The 21170-nt window shown below is 43.1% G+C and overlaps 2 protein-coding genes across 2 annotated transcripts in view; one reads left to right on the top strand and one right to left on the bottom strand.

The window, feature by feature from the left end:
• Nucleotides 1-4310: 4310 nt before the first annotated feature.
• On the bottom strand, nt 4311-12184 carry CFAP410 (cilia and flagella associated protein 410). Its single transcript, XM_082221934.1, has 7 exons — nt 11960-12184; nt 11133-11151; nt 9937-9983; nt 7821-8050; nt 7401-7575; nt 6418-6514; nt 4311-5295 (listed from the first exon to the last, which is right to left on the bottom strand). The coding sequence occupies exons 1-7, from the start codon at nt 12148-12150 to the stop codon at nt 5167-5169; spliced, it is 888 nt and encodes a 295-aa protein (XP_082078060.1). The 5' UTR covers nt 12151-12184; the 3' UTR covers nt 4311-5166.
• A 163-nt stretch (nt 12185-12347) lies between these two features.
• TRPM2 (transient receptor potential cation channel subfamily M member 2) overlaps nt 12348-21170 on the top strand; it is a 37532-nt gene continuing 28709 nt past the window's right edge. Inside the window, exons 1-4 of the mRNA XM_082221699.1 lie at nt 12348-12561; nt 17019-17082; nt 19211-19518; nt 19782-19867. Of these exons, the coding sequence (XP_082077825.1) occupies nt 19324-19518; nt 19782-19867 (281 nt within the window). The 5' untranslated portion in view covers nt 12348-12561; nt 17019-17082; nt 19211-19323. The remainder of the gene's footprint in view (nt 12562-17018; nt 17083-19210; nt 19519-19781; nt 19868-21170) is intronic.

Raw genomic sequence — 21170 nt, forward strand, 5'->3', positions numbered from 1 at the left:
CAGGGAAGGTGATGGGTCTTCTGCCTCTAGTCTCCTCATGATGAAGACATAAGAACATGGGAAACTTCCTTATGCTAGATCACACAGTTTGTCCCTCAAACATTGTCTGCTCTGGCGGGCAACAGCTTTCCAGGGTCTCAGACAGATCCAGTCAGATGTCAAGAACTGAACCTGCTAAGCCTGTGCCCTGAGCTATGTACTCTTCCACTAAGCCATGGCTCATCCCTGATAAGAATAGCTTGTCAGGAATGTCAGCCTAGAACCTCACATGTGTGGTGCCATGGGTCAGTGTGTCTGCCTGTTAACCAGAAGGTTGGTGGTTTGAGCCCACCCAGGGATGGCTGTGGACAGGATTCCAGCATTGCATGGGGTTGGGCTAGATGACCCTGGAGATCCCTTCCAACGCTTCAGTTCTGTGTTTATTTGAAATGAGAATCATACCCCTAGACCAAGACACCTGTTATTTTCTAAACCTTTTCCTTACTCCACGCCACTCTTGGAATGCTTTCTTCCACCACTTCCAGAATTACAAGACATTTAGGATCAAATATCAATAGATGGGTTGTGTCTTACATTACACACAGGTAGAATCTTATACCTTTCACGGTGCCTGGCTGCTTTAACACCCACATCTTCAGGAAGAGCATGACAGGTTCTGGACATAAATCCCAGTGAGATTACAATGCAGCGTACTCATAGCACACCATGTTGGGACAATTAACCAGCCAACTCAGTTGCACTTTCCCTAGAACTTCTGGTGGATGTCAAAAATTACTGAGATGAATAGGCCCTGGACTATGCAAGAGGGAAATTGTTAGTCATTCCTAATTATTTAGTACAGGTTGTTTTTGTGGGGGTGGGGGGTGGGGAGCCATAGGACTCAAGGTAGTGTTCTGTGCTGGGCCCACATACGAACAAGAAGTTCATCAAAAGGAATGTACAATGATAAGCACAGCACCCAAGGATATACCAGAATTCTCTAAATGAGGTCAGTCAAGTTGGCAGGTGGTGGATAGCCTCCTCCTCCCAAGTGTGAACAGGCTGATCCTCAGAGTCATCAGCTCACTGCTCTGGTTTGCAAAACCTGATCTTGTGTCTATGTGAAGTTAACTACTGTGCAGAGAAAATGGGGGCAAGTTGCTTGGTTTGCTCTCACAACCAAGGCCAAAGCATAAAAGCAATTGGTGGAACAATTGCTTCACATGGAAAAGAGTGACAACATGAAACATTTCTGCTGTCGCTTTGGAGATAACTAGATCAATTCAGGCGCACCTGCTCCTCCCTCTTTCAGCACTAGTCTACACTCATGTTAGTACCTGGTATAAACTTAATATGCACTGCTCACAGGGCTGCTTTGCAGTTGCTTAAAGCAGTGTGGGGGGGGTTCCTAAGGGCAAATATGGTAGCTCCCCCTAGAGTTACCTCAGCCACACACCCTCTCCAGCCCTACTCTCTACCCTCTTTTGTGTGTTTTCACATAGCTGGATTGTGGCCTTGAACTCTGATAGTGCCTCCTGCTTTCCTGAATGGAGGAAGATAGAGCATGTGTAAAACTCGCCTGCTGTACAAAGATAACATTCACATATGTTCTATAAACACACTTTATGCTGTAGACAGAAAGAAGGTAAGCCTGGTTTTGTGTTCAAGGAGGGGAGCAAGGATCTTCTCTATGCTTCTCAGTTATTTGGCAAACACACAGAATGAGACAACACCCAAAAAATTCAGAGAAAGCTATAACAAAATAAACTTTTCCCATAACCTATATTTCCTACATTAGTAAAACCTACACTGATTGGAACATAGCTTTTGATTTTTAAGGAGCCCTATTCTATTTTCCAGAACACATTAATGGCATTCACAATTGATACACCCTGCACTAAGAACTGTCCCTGCTGTCCCTTTTGAAAGTGCCTTCAGTTGCTGATACTTCAACACAAACTCAACTGGAGTCTTTGCTGTTTTTTCTCTCTTTTTATTGCAGACCTAAAACTGCATTTTTTTCTCTACAGTTATTAGTACAAACCTCAAAAGAAGAGTCAATTAGAGATTCATGAGTAGGAGCAATTAAAATAAGTGAACAAATACATCTTTGCCAGTGTGGAGAATTACAAAATAGCATGCAAGTCCCCTTTTATGGCTCATTAGTCTGGTTGTAACCGATTTCAGATTCCTGGCACCCTAGAAGAGGCTACCCTGGGACATATCAAGGTTCATTTTACAGTCCACTTCTAAAGAAGAATGAGATATTCTTCAGGGTGACAGGAGTTCAGTATGAAACCGTTTTATGCTGATTATGGTTATACTGGAATACAGATGAGTCAGCCTGCAGGAGCAAATTTTAGTCCATGCAGTCCAAGAGAATGTCTTATCTTGCAGCCCAATCCTAGGCACGTCTACTAAGAAATCTAGTTCAGTGTTTCCCAAACGTGGGTCTCCAGATAGTTTTTGGACTACAACTCCCATCATTCCTAGCTACAGCAGGACCAGTGGTCAGCAACGATGGGAATTGTAGTCTAAAAACAGTTGGAGACCCAGGTTTGGGAAACACTGATCTAGTTCCTTCAGAGTTGTATATTCCTAAGTAAGTGCCGAAGGATTACAGTCCATACATGCCAATAGTATTTGGCATATAGGAGGTTTGGAGCATGCAGTCACCAGTAGACTGATGATACTCAGCTGTTTGTCTGTTGTACCCAAATCAGGAGGTGCCATGCAAGGTCTGGACCAGCGCCTTGAAGCAGTGATGAAGACCAAGAAGCCATATCCTTAAAAGACAAATCTTGTGGACCCAGGGACTGGGCAATAATGCATGTTCTGGGCAGGGTTGCATTTGTGAATGCATAGATCCGAGGTGCTCCTTGATCCATCCTTGTCACTGTAAAGTAGCTATAGCGGCTCCACCATCTTTTACCAGCTTGGGCAGGTACCCCACTTATCACGTCCCTACCTACTTGCCTTTTTTAAAAAAAGGTCCCACTTTGGAACCTTTTCTCATAGGGGAGTTGCTCTAGTCCCTTGGTCATTTTGGTTGCCCCTTTCTGCATCTTTTTCCAGCTCTATAATATTATTTCTCCAGAACTGGACACCGTATTCCAACTATGGACGCATAATAGATCTGTTATGATTATGACACGGGCATTATGATTTTGGTAGTTGTGTTTTGGTAGTGGCTTTCTAACAGCTAATTGTATTACGTAATTATGCTAAGCATTCCTTTGAATACAGTGAAATACTTGCACTAGGGTAAACCAGTATTACTTCACAAATGGTCTCTCCTGTGATGAACCTACATCCTTTACAAGATGTTGGATTTCTACTGCAACACAGATCTCAAAAGAGAAATCGGATTCCTCAGAGAATACTCAGCTGGTAAATATTACTCAGGCTTTGCTGGTTGGCACATTGGCCTTCAGCTCAGTTTTTCCACAAGTAGCTCCTTACTAGTTGTGTCGTTATCAAACTGAGAGCCATTCAGAGGCTGGCACCCGTGGCTTAAAACCTTGTGAACACTGCCCTCTCCATGCCCTGAGAGTCATTGCTACTGCTTCTTCAAACAAGTCTTATTGCTTAGGACAGGGGTGGAGAACCAAAGGGGTCAGCCCTTCACAGGTCAGTTTGACAGATGGGTGTGGACATCCACTTGTCACATGGTATCAGGTGAGTGTAACTTCAACCTAGGACTGCAGAGGAAGAACGGGAAGCACTTTCTAAAGCCACAGCTTTTTGAATTTGGTGTGCGGAAGAGAAAAAGGTGTCAAAAACAAAGAGTGCCGAATTTTGCCTACAAAGGAAGATTCAGGAACTACAGTTTGAACTTTCCCGCACCTGATGTCACATATAACATCTTGTGTAGGAAAAAGTGGCCATGACTTGCCAAAAGTAGCATTTTGGGCCTACCTCTGAGGATCAGAACTCAGAGCTTGCTTGTACCTGTGTAACGTCCATCCACTCCAAGAGACACAGAAATGGGGGGGGGGGGAGGCAGGAGAGAAAACCATCACTACAAAGTAAGCAATTCTCAATTGGTGCCATCTATCCAGAGGTGGAGGGCAGAAATATCAGATCTGTGTTTTATATGTAATCAGAGAAAACAGATCCCTTGGTTGAGACATATTTGTAACCAGAATTATTAGGAAAAAATATTATTCTTTTAGATACTGTAGTTAAGAGCTTCCTATTACAAGTAAGAACACACTACCTGTAAGTTACTTAGCAGCATCCACTTAAAGTGTGCTGGTGTGCACCAGATGCAGCTTGACAGACTAAACACAACGGAGCCGATACTATATTGAGCAGAGACAAAGTCTGTATTGTTGTTGGATTCAGACTTTAATACACTTCCTGAACCATATACCATCAACCACACCTCCCCTGGTCCTTCCGTCACAACAACTAAGTAAACTTGCTTTTTCTCTTTTTTTAGGTTACTGTGAAGATTAAGCAAGCAAGTGGCAGAAGAAAGTCAAGGCAATATCCAAAAGGTGCAAGACCGCATTCTAATCAAGTAAGAAACAAGATATTCCATTATACAAATCCAGAATTCTGACTACAGGTGACATTCTTGTTAAGTCCAAATCACTATTTAGAAAAGAAGGAAAGGTGAAGAGAAAGCCTAGAAGTTTGCCACTAAATTTGAAGTTCAATGATTTATTTTTTTAAAAAAAGTCTCAGTTTTTGTGTAAATCAGGCCTTGAGATCAAGGATCAGAAGCTCCTGACTGCAGGAGGATGGCGGCATCATAGGGATTTGTGTTCCAGTATTAAGACTATGCTAACAGATCAGCAGCTTTGGCTGACAGATTCACAACTGAAGCAAGACAAGGAGTGATTTTCTTCTTCTACTGGGGAGGCACTAAGGAGAAGGCAGGGCCACAAATGCTGACCCCTTTTTCCATATGACAACTACTTGCTGTAATTCGGTGTACACTTGTTTGCCCCTCACTGCCAAAGGCTTTTGCAGGTTGCTGGGTAGCAGTTGCATAGATGCAGGCACACACGTTGTGATTGCAGAGGAAAGCATGCCTTAGAGCATGGTCCGAGTGCATCATGCACAAGGAATGTATGACGTTTCTTCCTGTGTTCAGTAGCACATCCCCACACTAAGCCCAACAGCACAGGGCTGGTGATGCTAGTTCCGCTGATCCACAAAACAGCTGCCTCGGATTCGCTATCGGTCCTCATGGAGTTCCTTCTTTTGCAAGGCTTGGAGCTTGTTCCCAGTTGTTTGATGGACAACTTCTAGTCCATCTGAATCAAGCTCTTCTAGGAGCATCATGATGGCATTGAGGATGTTGTTCTGTTAACCCAGGACACACAAGACAAAGGGATCAAAAATGGGTCAGGAAATTCACTACTTTGCTAAAGTCTAGTCTCTACTAGTACTTGACCTGCTTAGGGAAGTTTTTAATGTTTAATGCTGTACTATGTTTTTAATATTTGGTTGGGAGCTGCCCAGAGTGGCTGGGGAAACCCAGCCAGATGGGCGGGGTATAAATAATAAATTATTATTATTACTGACCATACTTTGCCCTCTCAATTTTCTTACACAAACATGGATCAGAGCAAAGGCTCGTCTTGATCAACAAACTGTTCTCACAGTGGCCAGCAAGATGCCTCTGAGAAGCCCAAACACGTAGCAGAACTCCCTTGCTTATAATCTGCAGCAACTACTGCTCTTGAAAGCAATGCCGTCCCATCTGCAGGACAACACCACAAGACCAGGCATCTTTCAACAGGGGCACTTGGTTTACTGCTGCTTATGGCAAAATATCTCAGGATGAGGTCAATTAATGCATGAGTCAGAACAGGCTACCTTTTGAGAGTCTGCCAGTTATGTTATGATATGAATCTGCCCTTCCCCTCCCAGACTGCAAGGGCAGATCAGTTACTTAGAATTAACCATGGGATGAGGAAGCAAGGCCAGCCAGCAGTTTCTTCCCTGTAGCCAAGACCTGCTTTACCAGGGGAGAGAGAGATAGCAACTCCTTCCTACTACTCAGCAGCACATGGTGAGGTGGAGCTGCCCTCCAGACACTGGCACTGCTGCGGCTTCGCTTTATGGGGTGGCAACAAGATCAGGGTTGTATGGGAACAGTGCCATCCAACCAAAGCCCCTGCAACTGCACAGTTCTGACTTCACCACCACCATGCCCCATCCCCATCCAGGTTTTCAGCAATGGCCCCAGTGTTGTGAGGGTAGCTCTCCCTCATGCCACATGCTGCTGCACAGGGACAGCAAATTATTCACACATATCCAGTTTACCCTACCTATAGGACCCTGCAGCTTTCCAAAGAAGCAGGACCAAGCTATTCCTGACTTGAGCGCCACAGCAGGGCTTAGCTCAAAGCAGTGGCATAGCGCATCACGCACAAAACACAGAGAGAACTACTGAGAGTGGGGAAAGGTTCTCACACGCACCCGTTTCTTTCGGTTCCCCTCCATCTGCCTAGGGCACAAGGAGACAAACTTCTCCCTCGGAGCAACAGGCTTCATCCCAAGCTGCTCGCGGATTTTACTGGGCAGGATAAAAGGAAGAGAAAAAGGAAATAAGTAAAGCAGCCATATGGAAGCACCCACCAGCGCTATCGGAAATGGCAGAGAATAGCTGCTCCTACTGGACACAAGAGATCAAACAACAAGAGCATTTCAAGACACGAGCTCTTGGCGTCCCACACAATAACACACTATGTGAATTTACACAGGAAGAGGGAGAATCTCTGTGTTAAGGCGGACATTCTCTAGCAGGAATGGGGAATCTGTGGTCCTTGATATGTTGTTGGGTTTCATCTCTCATCATCCCTGATGACTGACCATGTTAGCTGGGGCTGATGGGAAATGGAATTCAACAACATACCACTGTACTGTGGAGAGTGTATTAACTTATGGTCTGTGTGTGTGGTTTGGGGAGCTGCATGGCCAGGGAGAAAACAATGATGTCCAGGGTTGTAAAGACTGCAGAGAGAATAATTGGTGCACTCTTCCCACCTTAGATCAAATCTATGCTGTTAGGTGCCATAAGAAAGCTGCAGAGATAGCGCAGGATAGTACACAGCCCGGAAATTATCTCTTTCAGCTTCTGCCTTCTGGAAGAAAGTATAGGGTCATAAAGACCAGGACTAGCTGCCTGAGAAACAGTTTCTACCCAAATGCAATTCTAGTTTTAAACGTAGTATAAGGAGTTTCTATAGGAGTATATTGTATTTTAAAATGGGATTTCAGAGTTTAAAGGGGTTTTTGAATGTCTTATGTAGATTTTTCAATTGCATTGTTCTATATGGGACAATGACAATAAAGATATCGTATTGTATCGTAGCAGGAGAGGCACAGGTCTCCACCCCTGTTGTGTATTAATAAAGTTGCAATAAAGAAATACCACCAGCAAGAAAGAGAGCCCTTCTCACTTTGTCTCCTCCAAGGTGAAGTTCATGACTTCATTTTCATTCTCTGCTGTAGACTCCGTTACACTGGATTCAGTGGTGGAGTTTTGGCAGAAGTTTTCCATGTCCAATTTGGCCGGGGGTGACGTTATCTCTTCCCCTTCCAGCAGGGAATGGGACAGTTCTTCCTCTGTCACCACTGCAAATATCAGGAAAAAAGCAGAGAGAGCATTTTTGTTAGACGAGCTCAGTGCTCTAGGGCTGGCACAGGGAGCCCTTGTGGGCTAGTTCTTTACTTGCAAGGGGTTTCCCACATGGGTAGTATTAAGAAAATGGGATCCCCAATGGTAGGATTCTACCACCACCACATGTAGACCTAAGAGAAGTTTAAATCAGCAAATGCAAAACACCAACAGAGGCAGGGCAATTTGCCGTAATACACACTCCGATTGTCAAGCTTCTGGAGATTCGGAAGGTTGCGCAGCACCGTCATCCGATAGCGATGAGGATCAGGACCACAGCAAGGGTTCTCAGAGAGCCAGAGGATTCTCAGGCGGGGCAGCTTCTTCAGGTGGAACAGCTCAAGGAGGCTTGCAATGTTGTTCCTCCTGAGATAAAGCTCCGTTAAGTTCTGGCACTGGTTCATTGGCTCCAGGCTGGAGATGTGATTTGCACTATTGGAGAAAGCAAAGGAAAGCTGGAAACTAGATGCAAGTGTTATCAGCTGTATCAGGCTTGCATGACATAAGGCTCATGATCTGACTGCGATTCCCCAGGAGAAATACACAGCACTGCTCTGTCTCTCTGCAGGGGGACATATGAAGCCTCATGACAGCAGTATGGCTGACACACGATGCAGCAGATCAAGTGCTGTTTCAAAGTCTACCCTCCCACCCCCCTTTCTGCTGGTTACCACTGGCTTAGGTCTTGCTGGTACAACCCACCATCTGGGCAGTCACATTAGATCGCAGCTCCTTGACAGTGGGGCTTCCCCACCAATGCCACCAGCTCCCTCAATGACAGAAGATGATGTAGCCAGGCAGAGCTGGCTGCTGCATCCAAACCCCCTCCAGCAGAATAGACAAGGGGTTTGGAGGTCATGCTAATTTACAACTACAGACAGTATTGTTTATACTACCGTTTTATTTAGTTTTATTCGTTTATTAAATTTGTATACCACTCTTCATCCATAGAACTCAGGGCTGTCCACAACTTTCTTACAACCAAGTCTTGCATCTCTTTATCACACTGTCTATATTTTGCATGGTTTCCTTCTAAAAAACAACAACACACCTTCTCTTTCAAATATATTTTAAATATCCCCACATAGGGTCTTTCTTATGGTCAGCATCTGTAACAGTTTGCAGGGTTAATAGCAAAATTCTATTTACTAATAATAGGTCCCTCTTGTGTTCAAGGAGGCTTTCTCCCAAGTAAGTGGGAGAAAGGAATATAGGAACATGCACACTGCACAATTTTGCCTTCCGTTTTCCTTTCTGGTATTGCTCCTTTCGCTTTCACCTGACATAGCCCCACCCTCACAGGAAAGGAAGCAAACAAAACTTGAGTGCCCATCACTGACAGGGAAAAGAAGGGCTGATTGTAACTGGGAAGGCTAAAGCTGTTTATTACCATCAGGTGAAGATGAAGTGCCGATGTTCAGCAGGGGCATGTGTAAATGTTCACATCCAAGAGATGATCAGAATGGATCTTAATTTACAATCTCCACGTACAAGGCACAGATTTGTTTAGAAATAAACTGTATAGGGCTTTTTACCAAGCCCCCCTCCCGAGTTGACTAGCCTGGAAAAAAAATATTAGCCAGCTGAGGGGTTGTCAGATGAAGAACTGGGAGCTGCATTTCTATGCTGAGTGCACAGGAAGAACAGATCACTGCACACATCCTCCACCTCACTTGTGTGGAATTCTTGGTAGCCATTGGTGACCAGGCCACCTTTGAAAGTTTGAGCATTACACCGATCCTGGTCTGACTGCACTGGCTACCAATTAGTTTCAGGGCCCAATTCAAAGTGCTGGTTTTGACCAGCTCAGGACCGCAATACCTCAAGGACTGCCTCTTCTCATATAAACCTATTCGGGCCCTGAGATCATCTTCCGAGGCCCTTCTTTGTGTGCCTCCTCCTAGAGAGTTTCGGAGGGTGGCAACACAAGAATGTGCCTCCTCTGCAGAGGCTCCCTGTCTGTGGAATGCTCTCCCCAGGAAAGATTGCCTAGCACTTTCATTATATACCTTTAGGCACCAGGCAAAAACATTTCTTGTTAACCAGGCCTTTGGCTGATTTGATTGAAATCCTATGCTGTCATAAAATGTGAGACATACAAAGAGCGTGTGGCAGAAGGCAGGCAACCCAACAACCAATCAAGGTAAGAAGATGAAGAAAAAGAGTCAAAATGCTACGCATTCTCAACATGGTAAATAGCCTGGACTGGTTAGGTTTTCAAGGGAGAGTCCTATTCATCCTCAGAAGGGAGATTTTTTATTTCCCCTGGCTTGATTTGTTAAGCCAACAATTACCTTTTAACAGACTGCAACACATACCTGAACGTGATCACCTCAATGTTGGGAAGCTCACGGCAGATAGAAATCTAGAAAAAGAGAATCAAGCAGAAGAGAAGCTTTAGCAAACTTTAGCAGTCTCTTGTTGGTGGGGCAGGGAGGAAGTATGTAGCTTGCTAACTGACCCAGTAAGCCTGTTAGAAATGTTAGGCACTCATACTGTAAGGTTTTTTTCTTGTACCATTTATTTAACTTAAAGCCAAAGAACTCTGAATCAACCAATATTTTAAAAAATAAATAAATCCCAGGACTACAGGGCTGGAAAGGCCACCTGTGTCAAGGCAGGGTGCTCTGCTTCCAAATTACTTACAAAAGATTAGTATCTCTTTTCTGACAACAGTAGCTTCCTAGGGTCTTAAGACTGTGATCACTCTGATCTTTTCCTGCCAGTAATCATTTTAAGTTGAAGCGTCAAGGATCAAGCCTGGAACCTTCTGAATGCAAAAGCATGTACTCTACCCATGAGCTATATCCCTTAATGGAGATCAGTACAGGCAGTGAAGGCTCTGGGTCCATTACAGCCATCATGTCAATACCGTAATTCCCAGTTGGCCGTGAAAGCTAGGCCAAGACAAAGCACAGAGAGGCGGCATCTCAAGGAAGCCAGACAGCTCTTTTGTTTCATACTTACTGACAATGCCTGCATGAAATAGTGGCTGCTGATACTTGTGCCAAGCTACTGTAAAGCCACCTCATCACATCCTTATTTCTAGTATACTTCTAGTATAGAAGTATAGTTCTAGAAAGAAGCAAAAAGGATCAAGTTATTAACTTTTGCTTCCTCCTTGGAGCTGGTCTCTCTCTCTCTCTCAGTTTGATTTCAACAAGGAATGGCTAAGAACCACTCCTGACCGCATTCCTTCCTCTGCTGGGAAAATTCAAGTGCTATAATTGATATGAAGACCTTGCCATATCTGCTAATCGTAGGATGACTGGACCATTTCCCTTTTCCAATAACTAAAACATGCAGGAGAAAACTGGATTCTATGCATCCTCTCACTATAATTAGCTTCTGAAGACAAGCAGAAAGCAAAAATTTTGAGATACACTGACTGTTCAACAAGTAAGGTATACAAGGGGGAGGGACATCCAAATTCTCTGCTTCTATCCTTTAAAACAACAACGGCAAACACCATGCCAATTCACTGCTTTTTTAGAAAGTTAGGAACAACACTTACATCTGAGATGCGGCTGCCCCTAAAAGAGAAAAACAATATTTTTAATAGGTAAAACAGATCATGCACTTAAAATGCTGAAACAGTATTTATAGCAAGCAAAGGAAAGCCACTTGTGAAAGAGACACAATTAAAGGCCTTTACAAGTATTCTGCCTCTCCTCTGCATTTAATGGAAGTGTGTCGAGTGGCACTGCAATGACAAGCTCTTCCTCAGCCCCTGTGTACACATATATCTGTACACATGTATTTCTGCACCTCTGCAGTGCATCTACAATTATATGTGCATGAGCACAATCCGAAACCAGTGGAGAATTTGCTATGCACATATGGGGATACTATGCAGGGATGTTGCAAACGTCCCAATGGAAGAGGAGCCAGACACTGGATGACTGAAAACAGTGCAAGCAATCAGGTATGCGTCCTCCAGATGTTGCTGTTGGACTCCAACTTCCAGGAAGTCATTTTGCTGGCCAAGCTTTCCCCAAGGCTGTATCTGCTGGGGGCAAAACACCTGTTGATTTGTGCCAAAAGAGACGCTGGCCAGGAGGAAACTGTAGCAACCCTATCAGGTGCAGCAGCACAACAGGGGAGGGGAGGGAGAATGGACCGGTTTTAGCATCTTTATTTTGTGTTTCGACCGCGTGGTGAGATTCCTGCATTGCAGGGGCTGGACTAGATGATCCCGGGGGTCCCTCCCAACTCCACAATTCTATGGTGCCATTATTCTAACCCCCGGATCTTCCGTTCCCCAGCCGGTCAGCCGCGGACCCCTCTTCCACCCCGGTTCCAGCTCCGCCGCCAGGTGAGCGCTGGCCTCTCTCCCCGTACCAGCAGTTCAGCTTGCGGACGCCGCTGAGGTCGGTGGCCTTTGCCCGGGACAGGACCACCTTACGGGTCAGTTTCATGGCCGCGGCGGGGTCGCCGGCCTTCCCGGGCCGGGTCGCCAAGGCCCGCTCGCCAGCTTCCGACGCGTTTCCAAGGGCGGGCCCGGGCGCAGGCGCAGACGCCTTCGCCTCCATCCCGCTCACGGCAGAGCCGGCACGCTGGGCCGGGGCGGGGCTTAAATTGCCTGCCCCGCCCCTCGCCCTCTTCACCCAGTGGCGCGAGCCTGAGCCAAACGACTTGCAGGGGCGGAGTTAGTCGCGGCTCTGGACCCCGAGGGGTGGAGTCAGATGAGTGGGCGGAGTCGCCGGGAGATCGTTAGTACCTTTTGGCGGCGTTGTGCTCTGCGCGTGCGCGTCAACTGAAATAGGAATGCAGCGGTTGACGGCGCTCGCCTGTTCCTCAAATTAATTGTTATTATCGCTCCTACGTTTTTTTCCAGCCAAGAACCTCAAAAGTAGCATACATGGAGCTTAGGCCCCCCTTTTTTGAAATGCTAAAGCGACCCTGTGCGGTTTGTATGTTTGACCCCGGTGTGGGTTAAGGTGGTATGTATGTATATTGAAACTATTTTTTATGAGTTTTGCTTCTATCTTGTCTTTCCTCTAAGGAACTAAAAGTAGCACGTGCTGTTTCTTCCACTCCCAATTTATCCTTACAGCGAACCTGTAAAGTAGACTAGGCTGAGAGATTGCAACCCGCCCAGGGCAAAGCTTGGCAGCCTGAGTCTATACCTCAGATAATCTGGGCAGGGACAGTAATATCCAACAAATAAAGCTAAACTTCATAAGCAGTTATACTTGAGTGAGGAACATTGCACTAAAACTATTTGAAATATACTGTTCTGACTCAGTTTGTAGATCCATCAGGCACACAAAAGTTCTAGCCATTACATGCCTATCCTGTACCCATTTACTTAGAGGTTTTGATGATTAAGCAGTACAGTTGCACCTTGGTTTTCGAAAGTAATCCGTCTAAGTTCTGAAACGTTTGAAAACTGAGGCGCAAAGGGCGGCCTGCAAATTTAATTGAGAAAATTGAGAAACACTCAGCGGAAGCTGTTCGACTTCCAAGGCACATTCGAAAATGGAAGCATTTACTTCTGGGTTTTCGGCCTTCAAGTTCCGAAATGTTTGTCAACAGAGATGTTTGAAAACCAAGGCACCTCTGTATATTAATCCTGGTAAAATAAATTTACTTTGCAGTTGGCTCCATTGCTGCTAGTGTAACATCCAGTCTTCAGAAAGAACTATGCAAATTTTAAAAGTTTCTAAATAAATAAAAACAAACTTTTGAGTTACAACATTATGTGGCTGGCAGCTTTGTTTTGTTTTTGCTAATTTATTATGTATTTTGTGTTTTCATGTTGTAAACCACCTTGTGATCTTCAGGTGAAGTGTGGTATATAAATTTAAACAACAACAATACCTTGTTTTTCACTGTATCTGTTTCTCTTAATAACATGGGCCGCAGATGCCCATGATTACCTAGGCAGCTACATCACCCACACATTAGCAATTGATAAATGGCATATATATATATAAAATGCAAGGTAAAAATCACAAGAATGGAACAAATGAGTTTGGGGAAAATGCAGTAGCTGAGTGAGGATGGGCAAATTTAAAACAAGATGGAGATTATTATAACTTGGTAACTAACAAGACTTAAATATTATAGATAGGATCATACTTTCCTGAAGACCATAGTTGCAGCTTGTAACTGTTCCTAGTCTTTTGTACTCTCTCCTAAAGAATTGGGATTTTGCCAGAATTAGCCATGATCTGGTAATCTCTAGATTAATTACCACAACAAATTTCACTCTTACTGGAGTTGCCACTGCTTAGAAGTTTAACTTTGGACAATTTGCAGCTGCTGAGTTTATTTATTTTTATTATTTGCTGTCATCTGTAGCCTCATCGCAAGAGTTTTCTATTTGTTGTTGACTAATACAATATTACACGAGTACACTTGTACTGGCTACAATTAAACTTCTGGGCACACAAATCAAAGTTCTGATTCTTTTTTTTAAATCCCCGTAAAGTCAGAAATTGTCAGGACTTGGCATACTTGAGAAACAACTTTTGTGTTTGTGAACTTTGTCCCCTGTTGTGATCTGGTCATATGGCCCTTGGTGTCCTTTCTATGGACTTTAAGGGAGGCAACTAAACTATCCATTACCATGAAATGCCTAATTATGCTTTTTATGGTGCTTAATTATGTAGTCCCTGAATGCAGCTGGGCTTCCATTCTTGTGGTCGTCTTCTTGTTGCTTGTGTCGTTTGCACTGATTTGTAAACTTTCCTGTGTTTTATTTATTGGTGTATTTACTGTTTTATCTCACTTTTTATATTTTAACTGTTGGCAACCACCTTGAGGGCTGTTATGATATGGTGGTACTGTATGTAGGTTAACAAAAATCCATAAAAGGATACATTTCCTTGAGGAAAGATGTCTAGAGCTTGTGCAACAAATAAGTGACAACTTGGCATTTATACTACAGTGTGGATGGAAAAAGATGCTTGTCTCTGACCACCCTTTATCTCAGTCACCAGAGCACCTTTCATATTTCTTCAGCATATATCCTAGAAGCTGTTTGGTGACCTTGATGTCTGAGATTAATGTACTTTCCATCTTTTCTAAAGTAATTTTTTACATAATTGCCTGTTGGTTTTTCCTTTCACAGAGCTGTAAAAACTTGAAAAGCACTCCTATTCATGGGCACTCAGGGGCACCTTCTAAGCTCATTAGAGCTTTAGACATACTTGCCTAAATAGACTTGGATCAGGACCTCAGTGGTTATATTGTAGACAGCACGATGCCAGCCAGATGGTGGGGTGGAGGGCATCTAAGTTGGCTGAGAAAAGAAGCAGCTAAATCAGGAATAGCCAATGTGGTGCCTGTTGTGGGCCATAGCTCCCATCTGACTGAGCCAGCATGACCAATGGTTGGTGATAATAGAATCCTAGAATTGAAGGGATCCTGAGGGTCATCTTGACCAACCCCCTGCAATGCAGGAATCTCAACTAATGCATCTGTGACAGATGGCCATCCAACCTCTGCTTAAAAACTTCCAAGGAAGGAGAGTCTACCACCTCCTGAGGGAGTCCATTCCACTGTCAAACAGCTCTTAATGTCAGAAAGTTCTTCCTGAAGTTTAGTTGCAATCTCCTTTTTTGTAACTTGAAGCCATTGGTTTGTGTCCTACCCTCCAAAGCAAGAGAAAACAAGCTTGCTCCATATTCCATGTGACAGTCCTTTAGATATTTGAAGATAGCCATCATATTTCCTCCCTGACTCCTCTTTACCATGCTAAACATACACAACTCCTTCAACCATTTATCATAAGGCTTGGTTTCCAGATCTTTGGTCATCTTGGTTTCCCTCCTCTGCACATGTTCCACCTTGTCAATACCTTCTTCAATTGTGGTGCCCAGAAGTAAACACAGTATTCCAGGTGGGGTCTGACCAAGGCAGAATAGAGTGGTACTATTACTTCCGTTCATCTGGACACTGCACTTCTGATGCAGCCTAAAATAGCATATGAGAATAGAATGGTGATGAGAGTTGTAGTATAAAACTTAGAAATGGAGGGGATCACATGAGCTAACCCTGTGCTAGAGCTTATGCTACATATGTATTAAACTACTGATTTATTAACTAGAATCTCCAGTTAAAAGACCTTTGCCTGAGAGCTTGGAGAAGTAATGGTCAAAGGAAATACTTTAGGGATCACTGGCCTAAGCATCATGAGTCTCATGTGCAGCAGATGTATTAATAAGGTGATATAATAAAGAGGTGGTCTAATAGATAGTACTAGATGAGATTAAAGGTGAGTGGAATGCTTTCCCATGTTAAAAAAAACATTTTAAGTAGAAAACTATCATATTGGGGACAGCATTCTGGCTCAGCCTGTCACTTATTTTGCTGCTTTGGTAACTAGTACTTTGTGAGATAGGTGACTTACTATATCTCCATTAAAATACAATAATGCTTTACGCAATGCAATGTCATTTTCAATTATCATTATATCAATGATAATAGTGTGTGTGTGTGTGTGTGTGTGTAGGAAGGGAGTCTTATCTTTTTAGAACTTTTCCCATTTGGCTCTTATTCCCACCTTTAAATAATTTATTTAAAATGGTTTTGCATGTGTACATGGAAAGCTAAAATAAGGACTTCTGCTTTTAAATGCATTGCTCACGGATATTTTTATAAATAAACAATCTCCACTAGAAATGATTTTCTCCATCCACAACATTATTTTGGGGACAGCTATTTATCAATACGTAAAGGGAAGACCCATGAAGTGGTAAGTGAATTTTGACCCTTGCTTTTACCACAAAGGATCCAACAGATATGGCAGCTGGAAGCATGTACTGCTAGCGCAGTACATGCAGTAGTATCTATAAGGCTGGACTGTTGTGGTTGCATGTAGTCACAGTCTCTAAGATTTTCATGCAGGCCTTCTACCTTGGGCCATTCCTTGGCTTTCCCCCCAAACAATTTAGTGTATTTTATCCTGATTATATGGAATATTGTGAGCTAAATGCAGTTATTCACTCTGGAGAATTGTTAGCCTATTTTTACAAGAATGTCACCTTAACACTAGCAGGAAGGAGTGTCGGCTAATTGCAGTCGAATATACTGCATCCATACTGTATGCAGATCAGACCCCAGAGGCATCTTCTTATTGGGGCATTATTTGTTTCTGATACATGTGGACTAGTAGCCACATTGGAACATGCATCAAAAAGCAAATTGACTTTTGCCCCATCATTTGTATTGCTCATTTGGGGAAGCTCCTCAACGGGACTGTTCAAAAACTAGACTGCTTTGTCTACAATTGTTCAAGACAGATGTGTGACTCTACACCACACAATCTAGCAAACTCTGGATTTGTCTTCCTGTCCCAAGCTCTTGAGTGGGGCTGGGGACAGTTTCTTTCTGCAGTGTGATTTGTTGGCAAGCTGCCAACCCTTGATCTGTCTCCTCCTCTTAACTGCAGTCACTTCAGAAAGGCTTCCTCTTTCTCCAGCCATAAAGTGACCAGCTTGCAGCATGAGACAGAGGTATGTCCCTCGTGTCTGGCAGGAAGTACATGAGTAGGAGTGGGATCGGGAGGATGCTGCAGGAAAGGTAGAGACAAGCTGTTTGTGTGTGTGGCTTTTCGTTGCAAATTCTAAGAACCTTTAAAATGGGGGGAGGGGGGCTGAAGTAGCAAAGGCTGGGAATTTGCACCTAAGTGATGCTTTGCACATTTAGAGATGGATAAAACAGTCTCTGCAGAAATTGCTTAGTAATTCTACTGACTGGACTGAAATACTCTGCACTGCAAGGTCAGGAGAAATCCTTGGTGCATTTTAAACAGTCTGAGATCGCTTTGTGCAATGCACACGGAACTGGATGCTTATGTGCATAGAGATATTAACTGTACGTGCATGCGTGAATGAGTTGATGCTTCGTATTTTCTTCTTTCAAGCTGTACCTCATTAGCTAATGTGTATTTATTCAGAAGTATGTGGATTCAATGTTTCTTACTCCTAAATAAGTGTGCATAGGATTGCAGTTTATGCCTATAGGAAAACCTTGGCAAAGTGCTTACAGCGAGACCATTTATGAGACTATCCAGAGCTAGAAAAATGTCTTTTTGATTTTTGGAGTTAGAATGACATTTTTAGGAAGCTGCTGTGACAAAAGTGCAATCAGTAATAGAGCACATGCTGATACTTTTTATTGGGCTCTCAGCTGATGTGAACTTTGCTGGTTACACCATTCCCAATTATATCTCCACCTTCCCTTTGCTAGAAATATTTGAAGCATCATAAAAACCACCTGGGGTCATTAGTCTCTAGTGGCATAATACGTGTTGTTTCAGATGTTTCCTTAAGTGAATTTTAAAAGGGAGGGGGATAATTGAATTACTAATCTTAAGAAAACAGTTTAAGATGCAGTATTGGAGCCAGAAAATGTAGATAACTCATATAAATGAAGAGACTTACCATAGTTTGCCCATTTGTATGTTTTTGTCTAAAATTTCTCAAGTGTTTTCCAACTAAAGAGAGATCAGGGTGGTGTGTAGAGAGGCACTGCTTACAGTAGGCATACAGCACAATTCTAAGCATGTTGGAAGTCTCACTGAATTCAGATGGGCTTGCTGCCTTGAAAGTATGCTCAGAATTGCAGCCTTAATGTGAGAACAACTGCTGTGCCTTTTCTTGTGGAAAAGACATTACATCTAGTAACAGATATAAGGATTTGCCATTATTAAAGACTTTGGGTCTCCATGTCACCTTCTACCACCTTGTGTACCAGTCACTCCTTAAACATTGGTACCTAAGATGCCTGGGTAGAAGACTAATAATGTATCCAATAAAGGTGGGTTTCTCTGCTGCATAGCAGAAATTTCTTTCAGTGCAGACAACAGCAGAAAACTGGATTGGATACTGGAAAGTATGTGAGAAAGAATTATTGACCAAACAGATTTTGCCATGATTCCCATAAAACGTTAGGACAGAAATTGGAAGCCTGTGTGGCCTTCCAGATGTTGTTGGACTCTAACTCTCATCCCCCCCAGCCAACATAGCCAATTGTCCGGGATGATGGGAGCTATAGTCTAGCCACTGCTGGAGGGCCACAGATTCCCTACCCCTGTGTTAGACTGTCAACTTTTCCCTTTTCTTGCGAGGAATCCTATTCGGAATAAGGGAATTTCCCTTTAAAAAGGGGGAAAGTTGACAGCTATGGTTAGGGCGTTATGATATAGTGGAAGATGCAGAAAGTATTAAGATTATTTTATATTTTACTATACATTTGTCTTGTCTACAAATAAGCAGCATCAGTCAGGGGGATCTAGTCTAACTAGAAATAAGCACCTGGTTGACCACGGTGAGAACAGGATGCTAGACTAGATGGGCCTTTGACCTGATCCAGCAAGGCTCTTTTTGTGTTTTTAAGACTTTCTCCTGCTGTTGCTCAATTAACTGGACAACATTTATCCCTGTAGCTCAGTGATTTTTTCAGCATGTTAGTACTTAAAATATATTTGCGTACCTTGAATACTAGTCATAACCTCAGTGTTGTGGTACTATCTGAACTTAGGGGAATCTAGCAAATTCACCATAATACTTAAATTGAAATATGAGAAAATGATGGAAGTGCTTCAGTCAGCAGATCCATTTTGGTGTTTCCAAAATGCAGGTAGTGCACTCCTGTTGAATTCCACTATCTCTGAGGTGATGGTTTTGAGGGATCCTTTTCCAGTTGTGTTTGAAGTCTGAACAGCATCAGTGAGTGACCTGAGAAATATAGCCATGGCTGGGCCAGGCAGGCGAATCAGAACACTCCCTACGGATCTGAATAAGGTTGGCCCTGATGAAGGAGATGGCTATCCTGTGTATCCTAGGAGCTACTATGACCTTGATGTGGTCCCTAATCTCAGACGAAGTAACAGCGCCTTTAGTAAGAACAAGAAGAGGGCTCACTTTAACTCTGGTGCCAATGAAAAGGTAAGTTAAATAAAAAGAAGTCATACATTGGAGGAGTAAACTAACATGGGGTGGAAATCAAGAGTGCAAGTTGAAGCGAAAAAATAACCCCATCTTAAAGGGATAGCTTGGCTACAAGTTGAACTGTGTCCCTTAAAAGACCCCAAATTCCGCATTGTGCAAAAATGAATTTTATACAAATGATGCAAATTAGCACCTTTTTTTGTAGCATTTTATTTTTTATCTGCTACTTTTTGGTGACTGCTCTCTTCCCAATATGACAGGAAAATCTCAGCACATGGATCCCTGAAAACATACGGAAAAAAGAATGTGTCTATTTTATTGAAGGTTCCCAAATGTCAGATTCTGGGTAAGTGCCTTGTTTTCACTTCTCACTTCATACACTTCTAACTCTGACTTCAACCATTATTCACAATTATTTTCGCTGCGCAGCGAAAGCAGTGATCCCTCTTGCTGTTCTGGCTTCTGGGATAACTGCGCAGCCTGCATTAACTCCATAAGATGCACACACATTTCCCCTTACTTTTTAGAAGGGAAAAAGTCAGTCTTATAGAGAAAAAAATACGGTACTTAACCCGAGCTACCACTGTATAGAAAAATTAAATTAAATTTACATTTAAAATAAAACCCAAAATTTTAAAATTCAAACTCAGTAAAAGAACTATGCTGTGTAAATTGTGTTCAGTTGAGCTGAATGCATGTCTATACATAACGCTTAACAGCATTTGAGCTTCTCACATGCTTCATGTGTGTTTTGCTATGAATGCTGTTATGACAGAAATTCAGAAGAAAAACAGATATATATTATGTTTGTTCTAGGAACCAATTTAAAACAAAACCAATTAGGGCTGTAATCCTATATGCACTTACCTAAGGATAAGCTCTACTGAACTCAGTGGGACTTACTTCTGAGTAGGCATGTATAGGATTGCACTGTTAATCTTCATGCACAAAAGCTATCTTGAGTTGTATTTAGAGGATGGAATTGTCATCCTGTTAACAGCTGTGGACCTATTCATGTCACCTGGCCAGGTTGTGGGGAGTAGCTGAGGCAAAAGTCACTTGGAAATGCTATGATTGATACCCCACAGCCACTGGCAAAACTGATCATGCGCATTTGCTAGTATGGATGAAATTCAGCTGCTAGCATGTGCTAGCAAATGCTCCAAAATAGTGATGTTTGTAGTAGCTTGCCAAGAGATCAATACTTTGTCTACTAACGGGTGGACTGAAATCCATCATGAAGAAGATTTTTGAGCAGTTATCATCATATGCTCTGTACACAAAACAGGTGGATCTAATGAAAGCTTATGCATCAGTGCATGTGTTAGTCTTTAAGGTGCCACAGGAGGAATCCAAAATTTTGAGAAAGGAAATGCAGTGAATTGTGAATTATGGAATGGTGAGACCTGGAGACCCTATGCTCCACTGTCATGGAAGGCTTAGAACAGGCATAGGCAACCTTCGGCCCTCCAGATGTTTTGGACTACAATTCCAATCATCCCTGACCAATGGTCCTGTTACCTAGGGATCATGGGAGTTGAGGGCCAAAACATCTGGAGGGCCGAAGTTTGCCTATGCCTGGCTTAGAAGATATACCAGTCAGGAAGCTATAATTATTATTATTATTTATTTGTCTCCAACAAGAATAC

The sequence above is a fragment of the Podarcis vaucheri genome, assembly GCF_965113315.1.
Source record: "Podarcis vaucheri genome assembly, chromosome: 5".
NCBI classification, from domain to species: Eukaryota; Metazoa; Chordata; class Lepidosauria; order Squamata; family Lacertidae; genus Podarcis; species Podarcis vaucheri.

Bases quoted from the DNA above. Each gene is read 5' to 3' on its own strand.
- CFAP410 (XM_082221934.1), bottom strand. From the start codon at position 12,150: ATGGAGGCGAAGGCGTCTGCGCCTGCGCCCGGGCCCGCCCTTGGAAAC. The intron at 8,051-9,936 runs GTATGTGTTGCA...TTTCTCCAATAG, and splicing joins ATTGAGGTGATCACGTTCAG to TGCAAATCACATCTCCAGCC. The intron at 6,515-7,400 runs GTGAGAAGGGCT...TATCCTGCCCAG, and splicing joins TTCACCTTGGAGGAGACAAA to TAAAATCCGCGAGCAGCTTG.